The 11,519-nt window shown below is 45.8% G+C and overlaps 1 protein-coding gene across 1 annotated transcript; it reads right to left on the bottom strand.

The window, feature by feature from the left end:
* Positions 1-1,341: 1,341 nt before the first annotated feature.
* On the bottom strand, positions 1,342-11,212 carry fah (fumarylacetoacetate hydrolase (fumarylacetoacetase)). Its single transcript, XM_023814023.2, has 14 exons — positions 11,036-11,212; positions 10,600-10,710; positions 10,363-10,484; positions 9,696-9,745; positions 8,670-8,760; positions 7,192-7,289; positions 7,034-7,086; positions 6,143-6,242; positions 3,765-3,895; positions 3,509-3,584; positions 2,752-2,798; positions 2,197-2,298; positions 1,984-2,101; positions 1,342-1,554 (listed from the first exon to the last, which is right to left on the bottom strand). The coding sequence occupies exons 1-14, from the start codon at positions 11,114-11,116 to the stop codon at positions 1,478-1,480; spliced, it is 1,257 nt and encodes a 418-aa protein (XP_023669791.2). The 5' UTR covers positions 11,117-11,212; the 3' UTR covers positions 1,342-1,477.
* Positions 11,213-11,519: the final 307 nt, after the last annotated feature.

The raw sequence follows: 11,519 nt of genomic DNA, 5'->3' as shown, positions 1-11,519 counted from the left end.
CATCTGTTCCTTGTTGCCCTGAATCCTGGTGATTGGTTCATTTGGTTAAGGTTCTCATCTGTTTCTTGTTGCCCTGAATCCTGGTGATTGGTTCAGTTGGTTAAGGTTCTCACCTGTTTCTTGTTGCCCTGAATCCTGGTGATTGGTTCATTTGGTTAAGGTTCTCATCTGTTTCTTGTTGCCCTGAATCCTGGTGATTGGTTCATTTGGTTAAGGTTCTCATCTGTTTCTTGTTGCCCTGAGTCCTGGTTATTGGTTCATTTGGTTAAGGTTCTCATCTGTTCCTTGTTGCCCTGAATCCTGGTTATTGGTTCATTTGGTTAAGGTTCTCACCTGTCCTGCACCATATCTTATTAGTAATATATTTAAGTGTCTGCTCTTGTTCTGTTTCTCAGTGGTTTATTGTGGCTGTTTTCCTGTGTTAGCTGTCTGATAATCAGTTGTTGCTACCCCATGTTAGTTACTCCCTTCCTTTGGTATTGTTGTTCTTGGTGTTGCTCCCTGACTTAGTTGAGTTTTGACTCATGATCCCTTTGTGTTCTCGTTCTCTCTTTGTGTTCTGTTTTGTTAAATAAACCCTGGTTTGTTGGAGCCGCTACAGTATATGGCTAATTTCTCCTTCCCCATGCCCCACCGTAAGACATGTGATTATAACAAAATTAACACATGAATACTGATCTCAGTGACTAACTGAATGCTCAACGTAATGAACAAATCATGTCCAATTATTGAGGTCAGGAAAGGAATACATAATTATGTCAATTTGAGTATAATTAACATAGGCTATGCCAGTAGTTGGCCAATTAAACTAACCAGTCCCAATATACCACTGCTGTCCTCTTTAATTAGAATGAAGAACCCGGCCACAGCCCATTCTGGATGTCATGCATGCCCAGAAAGGGAACAGGACTCAATGACCAACAACAGCAATGTTTCTGGGTGCTGTAGTCCAAGGCGTTCTGTAACAGTTCCAGTGCACAAATGCATTGTTTATTTTTCTTTAAATCTGATAAATCTTAAATCTAGGTCCTCTCTGAAGCAGGAGACCTCCTCTCTCGTTTATCTTCATTAATTGCATATGGTTTCCCAGACCGCGCTTTGTACGTAGGCCGCATAATCGGCACATGTTCAGAATCAGGGCTAATTAATCACCACGGCACAAAATGGGCCGAACTGATAGCGCAGGGAGAAATCAGATGAGGACCGCGTAATTAAATTTCAAAACACGTGCGACGGCACAAACAATTCGGCAGATAATGTCTCAGAATTACAAACAAGGGCTGTCTTTGAAAATATGATCAAAACGCTTGTGAAAATAAAATGAAACACAGCAACGGAGGGTTGTCTTCACCATGGTTTTAATTAAAGAGCCTTAGACGTCTACAGGAGGCGCCCTGACGCAAACGTCCATGCTGCACCTCCTCTGCCGCCCCCATCCAGCTCCGGCTCCTCCACCCCGCAGGCCACTGCCGGTGCCTCAGGGTTGCAGTACAGGCAGGACGACCCCCTTGCAGGACCCGAAGCCCACACGGTACCCATTGCCTTGACAATAACCTGAAGCAGGAACCAGAGCCGGTGTTGATATGTTCCTGAGTCACAGTGTTCTGAAGGAAGTCACTCTTCGCTCCCTTTTTATCTTAAAAAAACAGCCTGACATCACATCTCCTAAAAGGCTACACTGCCTCTTACTTGGAATAAAACTCTCCCAATCTGGTACACATTCAGGTTTTAATGCTATACTTTTCTTGGTTCTTTCTGGTGGATACAGAGCTATGAAGAGATGGATGAGACGGTCTGTCCTTCATCAAATCTCAGGTGTGGCCCTCCTATTTTGAACTAGGTCAAATACCTGGGTCAATTCTATGTGGTTTGGTTATTAATTTGCATTATTTACATACACTGACTTTTCAAAATTAACACCTTTTTCACAGTATGTAAATATTAACCTTTTACAATATATAATTCTGAAATGGCGGCGCAGACCTGTGAGAGAGACCTCGTCGCCGTCCTTCAGGAAGGTGCGGGTCTCGCCACCGCCCAGGTCGATGGTCTTGGAGCCCCTCCAGGAGAGCTCCAGCATGGAGCCGTAGCTGTGCGCATCCTGAGCGGCAAAATTTGGCAAGATGTGAGGCCGGCGTGCGCTGGCTCTGCCCCAAGTGCGCCTGGCCACCGCACAGACAGGGGTCCCTTACTCACCGGGCCGCTGATGGTTCCGGAAGCCAGCAGGTCTCCGGCCCTGACGTTGCAGCCGTTAACAGTGTGGTGGGCCAGCTGCTGCTTCATGGTCCAATACATGTACTACGAGAATGACTTATTATTATTATTATTCATTATCATCATCATTATATATATATACACAATTCATTCACATTTTTTATGCTCAGCCAGCAGCACCACTGATCCATGCCTGCGATTCCAGCTTAGCGTCTTGTTCTAAGGTACCTGGGGGGGGGGGACTTAAGCCCTGTGCTACCTGCCGTCTCCAGATCCTGCCTGTCTGGCCACTTTGGAAGTGACGTGTCATCATCTCTCTCCTTCACCCATGTCACGTCCCCACAGATAAGCAGACTCAGAGAACTTCAGAACGACACGAGCAAATTCCCCTGCTTGCCGGCACCCCCCGCCCCCCCCTCCCCATCTCACTCCCCAAGAGCACAAACGTGCCAGAACTGCAGCGCTTTTATTTCAGTGCCTTCCGACCTTGACTCCAGCCAGAGACTTCGTCCCCCGGGTGAGAGACGAGCATCTTACCTTGAAGTTGGACCTGCATATTGTGGTCGCCTCCCTCATCGTGTCGCCTGTTTGAGGAAAGTTACCGATTAATGGAATGTCCCGTCCCCCCCCCCCCCCCCAGCCCACTGTGGCATCACAAACTGTTATTTGCATAGATACGGGACGGGGCTCTCTGGCAGCCTCCCCGATTGCACAATGGTGGCCCACGGCGATGCCCGATTCGCAGCGCGACCCTCACGTTTGACTCACATAGGATACGGAGATTAGCAAATCGCTACAGATATCAGCCAGTTAAACAGTCGTAGAATTAAATAAATTCTCAATCCTCAAGCACAGCAAGTGCCCCAAAATGGACACACACAGTCCACATAATCATGTCCCTAATCCCAACTATGACACCCTTAACCCCTAACCTTAACCATACATAACAAAAACAAAAGACTTTTGGCATTTTTAGTTATTTGATTGCAGTCACAGATTTTTATACAATTGAACTGAAAAAAATGGTCCCTACAACATCAAAATAACAGGTCTTTATCTCATTGTGAGGACATTTGGTCCCCACAATGTAATGTATATCTGTCCTCCACACACACAAACACACATTCTAAGACACTCAGACAAGCAAATCAAACAGCAGCAAGTCGAGCCAGGCGTAATATTAACCTAGCCTCACGGGTGTGATGCAGGCTTTCTGATGACCTCTCGTGGCCCTCGAGGTTGTGGTACAGCGGTCACGCCTGAACTTAATTAACACGCTCGGGGGGACAGTCACCTTTTACTGAGACAAAGAGGTTGATGTCAAAGGTGTAGGGGTCATCGTGGCGCAGATATGGGAGCGGCTCCGGGTCCTGCGGAGGTGGAGGGGGGGAGGTGAGCTGGGCCCAGAGATAAGGACACCCCTGTCGCCCCCCTACAAAGGAATTTAATTTCCTGTCCAGGGGATAATGTGGCTACTAAGAAGTCCCGCTGACTCTTATTAGACGTCGTTTCCTTGGCGACCTGTGCTCCTCTCAGCGGCATCTCCTCACCTGTGCTTCATTGGGCTGAGCGAAGGGAAGCAGGGCTTCCATCGGCACGACCCATGGGGAGATGGTCGTCCCAAAACTCTTGCCCAAGAAAGGTCCGAGGGGCACGTACTCCCAGGCCTGGATATCTCGTGCTGGGAGAAGAGACACAGGAGACATGGGGGGGCGGGAGACATCGGACAGGTCCTGTCAACCACCTCTCTCTCCATGCACTCATACGCCGATGTCCATAAACACACTCAGGTAAGCAGAATCTTTTGATGCGTTGCATCACATACACAGAAATAATAAAGCATGCTATTAATAATGGTTGTGTCACATGGAGAGATTTTAAAAGTAAAAGCCAATATACTCCCCTCAAAATGCAATCATGAAACACAAGTTCCATTTCCAAACTCCATTATACAGCAAAAAGAAGCTCATTCTCTGGATGCATCACATGTGACTGATGGTCCATCTTACACCTACAATTCAAGGAGGCAGTTAAGCAGAGCAGCTGGCCCTTGTTGATAAGTGCATAAAGGCACCAATAGACTTGCACCATTAATACAAGAATTTCACTCCGGCCAATGGGCAGGAGGCAGTGTTACGCCCTTAAAAGGACACCCTCCTCCCTTGCATTGATGCTACACTCATTTTCATTTTATCCCCAATGGAAACTGCACTGTGCGTATCTCGACCTGGCACATTAATTTCAGATAACCATTACCTTCTGCTGTAGCCAGGAGAAACTTCCCTTTCACTTAAAATCATTGTGTAGAAAAATGACTGTGCTTTGCAAAGTTTCTATCACGTATTAACACCCACTACTTGCATTCACAAAGGCATTTGAGTCCATCAATATGTTGATTAACTCAGTACAAAAAAGATTCCTGTAGGGTAATGGGGTGATTAATTAAAACACAAAAATGATTCTCAGTTCTACAGGAAATCCTTGGTGCTGTAATGGAGGGGGGTCTAGGTACAACCGGGCAAAAAAACTTGGTCATGTGAGGACAACTATCATAACAACAGGCAAATCTGCTTAATGTATATATGTCTCCTGCAAGGATTCCTGCCACACATGAACTGCAAAGGGAGCGATAAATTCTTCTGGAAATCATTAGTTAATAAGGAAGCAGCTCAGATGTGGTTCTAACAAATTAAACAATCCATACACGTCATCGGCTAGATGGATATTGAAGACAGTGTACTAAGGCGATTTAACGAAAGGCTATACTTTAGCAGGTAAGACGGCCCAGTGGAGTTTAACTCTCTGGGGACCCAGACACATGAGTCGCTATATACACAATCGAAGGTATGTGTTGCTTATGCTGGGCTTTCCATAACTGCACTGACTTTTCATGGCTCCACGGATCTACAGATGGGTCATAAAAGTCCAACGGCGGCTTGCATACTCGGAGGAAATCAATCCCTGGCTTTGACAGAGGAATAATGAAAGAAATTAACGGCATTCATTACCGAGAAAAGCTACTTGACGTTGACAAACACTGTCATTAAATCACGGCGAGCCCAGGCTGAAACTCGGAGTTTGCCAAGGTGGATGTGGTGAAGGTCCCTCCAAGGTACGGATGTGTCTGTGACGTCCATAAGTACCCAGCCCTTCCTCCATCCCACAGTCAGACCCGTCACTGAGACACAGTGACGACTCTCTGGGACCAAACTCTACAACAATCAAAGGTGAAGAATGCCCCTTTAGACCAGAAACGCACTCTGCCACGGACAGCCGTATAAAAAAAAAAAAAAAGTCTGAAAGGAGGGATTGGAGGCAACAGCACACTCCATGCCAAGCAGAGTTCTGTCCAGCCCTTGGCTCACCACCGCTGAAGATGACAATTGTGTCATTCATCCCATCCAAGTTCTCATCCGACTGGGACATTCAGCGGATGACCTGCAGATGCTCAGCAGCAGATTAAAGGATAAAAACGGGTGAAGATCTGTATCTAAAGACGAAGAAAAGAAGAAGCTTCCATCTTTTATCTGTGCTGCTGTTTAGGAGTCTACTTCATAGAAGGACCTGTCGGCTGCCGATTTATCACACGCCTGAGATTAAACGCACGGGGTGGGACACAGGACGAAGGGAGAGCAACGTGAAGGGCTCAGCATGATGGTTCCTCGCTGGTGAGAGCACGGGTCTGAAAGCCCCGAGATTTCCAACACGCGTATCATTACATGGTGTTCTTCCTAGCGTGATGTTTACTGTTAAGGTCCACTGGGTTCAGAAGGACCTCCTGACGTGACACGTCAAGCGTGGCATAAGCCCACACTAAATATGACCAGCTGCTTTGTAAGGGAAGCGGCCTTGGGTCACGGTCAGTGCGAGCGGTGGTCCCGGGGACCAGTTCAGGTCAGGGTGAAGGGTCGAGGGGGGTCAGCCTCACCGCTCCAGTCGTTCATCAGCACCATCCCAAAGATATGCTGGTGCGCTTTATCGATGGGAATCGACTCGCCCAGCTTGTTGCCTGGTCCCACGAAGAAGGCCTGCGGGGGAGACCAGAAACGGGGATTCAGGTCTTCTGCTCTTGTACCTTTGTTCATGCAAGCAGGCGACTTGAGCCGCTCCTGTGCTAAAGTGCCAAATCTAAGAGTAAGCTAAGCAATTCCACAGTGGTAAATATGGGAAAAACAAGAATGGGAATTTAATAAGAACATGTCAGCACAGTGCTCTTGTTCTGCTCTGGTTTCTGAAACTCCAAGTGGAGCTGGAAAAAAAGTAACCCGGGTCCTTTGATATTCACTTTCCATTTAGGGATAAAACATAACAACTGTAAGGTTTGTATTAGCTCTCGCTTCTAAGGGTTGGGTTCTCAGAAGTTATTTGCATTTTGGGCCACTTTCAAAGCATTCCAGTGGTCCAGTTCTGGAGTTCCAGGCCCCCAGCTCTAAAAAAGCCAAAAACAGGAGCAAAAAGCAAACACGTCACAGTCAAGGGTATAACGCCGACGATCTGGCCGGTACATATTTGACGTGGAGGTTCTGCCCGAGGCGACAGGCCTTTGATCTCCAGTTCCCATTCCAGAAAAACCTTCATCAGAGCGCTAGGAAAACTACTGTGAATATTCAGATCCCAGCACAGAAAACTTTCAAAACAACATTCGGTTAGGATTAATAGTTTCATTGTTACATATATGCAGCTGCACCATATTCCTGTTTTAATTCCAGGTTTAAATATTGCTTTTCAAATGAAAATGTAACGGCACATAAAAACTGAATCGGAGAGATGGACCTGAGAGATCTGGTAAAACTGAACGGCATGTGGATCAGCTACTCACCATTTCCAGCTCGAGGTCCAGCTGCCTGCACGGCCCAAACACAGGAGGCTGAGCTGCAACGGAGAACGGGAAACACAGGTGTCAAGGGTCTGCAGCCCCTTCACCAGGGCGGCACACATTCACACACGTGCAGAGACGTCTGTGTTCGTCCCACTTACTTGCATCGGGCCTCATCTGACCCATGGGTCTCCGAATGGGCGTCCCAGACACAACCACCGACGAGGCTCTGCCGTGGTACCCAACAGGCAGCCTGAGCCTGCAGTCAAAGACCGTTAGCATGTCACCCCCTGCTGGGCACGTCAAAGACCCTGTTAGCACGTCGCCCCCTGCTGGGCATGACATCATCCTGCTCCTATGGGCATTGAGGCACCAATTTCTGACCCTTTTCCCATCTGTCTCCTCCCTTCCCACCTAACTGGGAGATTCTGACTATGGAGACATTCCCCAAATCCCACAGCTGACACCCCCACCACCGACACAAACAAAGGTCACAGAGAACATCTTCTAAAATGGCTGAGCGAGATGCGGGGCCGACGCATCAGACAGATGCCGAGAGGAACCTGAGGGTGACGTTTCTTCTCGACTGGCTAAAATCCAGGTAAACATCGCTCCATGGCGACAGCTGCGCGTTTCAGCGACGCTCCCCTTCAAACGTGCGCGATCTCATGCGTTTCTCCTTCATTAAATGCCCAGTTGTGCTGGCGCACAAGAGTGTCATCTGGCCCTGGCGAATGGAGACTCCCCGTGGTGGCAGGGCTGCTTACTTGCAAACTTGGGCAATTTCTCATCTGCCGTGTTTTCAAACTTGGGAACGTCATGGATCATCAGCCGCCAGCCGCGCGAGCGGGAGGTAATGACTGTTTGAGTAGGTGCCGCATTTACATAATGTTGGAGCCACTGGACCCAAAAAGATTTGCGATTTTCCACATTTCCACATTATTTTTCAGGTTCTCTCATTCGGATGGACACCGGGGATTTTTAAAAGTGGGGAGTCCAATGATTCCAGGGTATAAATGGCACAGGACCCTGCTCTTTTACAGAGTGTGTGTGGGGGGGGGCACGGTCAGATTCAAGCTAATGGATAATGATGACTTTTGTTTTCTGCACATTGCCGGTGGATGGCAGCTGCATGCGGGACACTCTGGGGAACAAAGCATCAGGAGTGTATTTAGGACTCTAAGCTGCAGAGGGTTATTTAACCTGAGGAGCTGGGGCAGAAAGACGGAATGTGGAAGTAGCGGAGATAACGAGAGTCTGATGAGATCCTTAGGGGACAGCAGAGGCACTACAGAGGTGATGGCAGAGTCATCATACCTGATGTGATTTAACACTGGGTACCTGGGTGATTTAACACTTCCTCTGTGTGTGTGTGTGTGTTTCAGTTACTTAGAGCTGGCATGAACGTGGCTCTGATTTGTGTGGACTATCATTTCTCTACATGCCCAGACAACATAGAATTAAAATCAATTAAAGAAGAAAAAAGATTGTCACAATGTGGCTTTGCTATTCCCTAGTGACACAATTATAAAACTAGTTTTTGGGAAACAAATATGACTTTCTATTAATGCACTTTGAGAAACAGGGCAATTCAAAGAGCTTTCGGGGTTTCAGAGCGGCTACGCCTGGGGGGCATTACCAGTTAGGCATGAGGGCATTCTCTTTGCCCCGGAACATGATGCCGACGTTGGTGGCGTGATCCCGGGATGAGTAGAAGTCAGTGTAGTCCCCTGAAAAGGATTATGGGTGAAAATCAAGATGTCAAATCATACAAGCGTATTAAATTATGCGATAATATAAAAAAAGTCACAAGAAGAATTTTCACTTATAAAATGTAACGGGAAACGCTGGATGTTGATAGGCTTTCGAATAAAACAAATTCTGATTAGGTTAGTATATGTTGGTCCAGAACGCCCCCTTATGGTGAATATTCTAAATCACACTCTCTGAGGAAGATATGCTGCAAAAAAGTAATTGAGCTGTCCTGCAAGTTTTAGGGAATATATTTTAATTACCAGCGGAAGGGCAGCCGAGCCAAGAGTCGAGGTAACTAAATACCATCGTAATTACTTCAGTAACTCGGTTAAAAGCAGACGGATGGTGGCAACATAACAGCTTGTTGTAGTTGGTTGGTGTTACGTCCATAATGTGGCTTGATACATTCATTTTACTAAAAAAAAAAGTCAATCATTGTAAACGGAGAAAAATGCAACAATACTATCCCGGTTTTATTTCTTTCATTAAATCTAATCTGGTTCAAACATCAACCACGTCCAGCAACAGCTGAAACGGTTTATTTTGGAGTCTGTTTAAAAGGAATGAAGGAAGGAATGAAGAGTAACATTTTACTTAAAGTACCTGTGCATAATGCATTATACATACCTTCATAATGCATTATAATGCATTCATACATAAAGTATTACAAACGTAGTTATAGCTATTTATAAAAAGGCATAAGACATTATAGCCATATTTATTATGCATTATGTATGCTTTATGAAGCTCATCTATAATGCACTATAAATACCTTCATAATGCATTATAATGTCTTATACAAACCATTATAATGCATTATGAAGGCATGTATAGTACATTACTATGACTGTTGTAAGTAAAATTTTAAGAAAAAGGATATATAAGATATGATGATGAGGGGAAAGCTCACCAATTTCTGATGGGAGGTGCATCACTGCCAAACTCTGGTGGACAAAGGCTCTGGAAACACCCAGATCACATCAATTTTATTACCCCAGCAGCAGAGTGAATTTTGTGTGTGCGCACACACACACACATACACACACACATACACGTGTGTACGTACGTACACAGACTTCACCATTTCAATAAGGGTGAGCCTGTATGGCATGCCAATGCTTTGAGATATGAGGGATGAGTGCTGTCAGCTTTAAACGCAGAATAAAGCTCTGCAATTTCCATGTGCTGTATTGAATAGGCTATGTTAACCTGTTCTAGATGTGTTATTATAGAGGACATGAAAAATATCATAATCAATCTGAAAATAATTATATCATCAAGGAATTTTAAGCTGATTTCAGTTTTCAATTCCAGCTTTATTCAGTGGACACATTTCCACAGTCTTCTAGCGTACCCCCTTGGTGCACTCAGTGTACCTGAACAGGACATCTGGCATGCCTGGCATTATCGTGGGGGAACCCCATCAGCAAAATTTATCGCGAAGACTGCAAAGTCCAGGGTAGATTTTTAATCCCAGACCAGCCCTGAGTTTACCACAATTTGGGAACCACTGGATTAGAGAAACACACCTTTGCAGACGCACATGCACAGGCAAGACGAGGAGAGACTTGGGCTACCTGCTCCGCAGGCTGACGTCGTCGCGCAGCGTGCTCTCGTTTGCAGAGAGCAGCCGCTGGAGGGTGCTGCGCGCCTCAGTCCAGGCCTCATGTCCCAGCCCCATAAACGCGTTGAGCGTCGCCTACAAGTGTGTAAAAACAGGAACATTTTGTGTTTCTACAATGCTGTAAATTGCAGGGAGTTATTAATGAAAGCTGCTTAAATGTGGGAGAGCTACTTGCTAACGTTTTATTCACCTGGTCAAACACATCCTGGTGCTTGGAAAGAACCGCTCCGTCGAAGAGAAACTTGATCACGCTGAGGTCCAGGATCTGGTCGCCGATTGCAACACCGATCCTGTGCTTTGGCTGAGCACGTGATAAACATCATTCTGCTGAGTGCTTATTGATTTAAGTAAGCCTATACATAACCGTGCGTAAACACGTCCACAAGTACTTAAAATGCATGCGCCAATACTTCTCAGCAATCCGTTTTCACATGCATAACTATGACATTGCATGCGTATACAGAATACAAAACAGCTTCGAATAACTAGCGGAACAATCTGAATCAAGCTCCTACGTCTGTGATAGTATCCTGTAGCTTTTATCTATGTTACAACACTATAACAAATACATCGCTATAAACCTAAATGTTTGCGAGGCGACAACTATTTTTCTTAATTTGACTTACATTATCTGGCGTCGAAAACACGCCGTAAGGTAGATTATGAAATGAAAAGTCAGAGTTTTCGTCAACTTTTATAAAGGACATTTTGAAGTTGCAGTGCGGCTCCTGGATGCTCTTCAGTCCAAGCAGGAGAACCAGTAACCTTCTCCAGATGTTCACAGTGACGGCCGCCCCCTTCTGCATGAGTAACCAATAGGGATTTCCCTTACGATACCCACCCTTTCCCCCAAACTTGGGAAATAATTAAACGCAAATTTCAATGACTCGGCAAAATTGCACTTTGAAAGGAGAAGTCTTACTTCGATGTATCGTAATTTACCATTCCTTAGTGCTTTAACACATTTTGCAAAGCTCGTAACGAAACCTGATTGTCTGTCTGTAAATAAGATGTGTTTTATATTGTATTTAATCTGTACTGTTTTATTCTATTGCATTGTAAGACACCAACAAACAAATTCCTTGTGTGTGCCGCACACACACTTGTCCA

The sequence above is a fragment of the Paramormyrops kingsleyae genome, chromosome 11, assembly GCF_048594095.1.
Source record: "Paramormyrops kingsleyae isolate MSU_618 chromosome 11, PKINGS_0.4, whole genome shotgun sequence".
NCBI classification, from domain to species: Eukaryota; Metazoa; Chordata; class Actinopteri; order Osteoglossiformes; family Mormyridae; genus Paramormyrops; species Paramormyrops kingsleyae.
The sequence above is the reverse complement of the archived record's forward strand: the minus strand, read 5'-3'. Positions and strand labels throughout refer to the sequence as shown.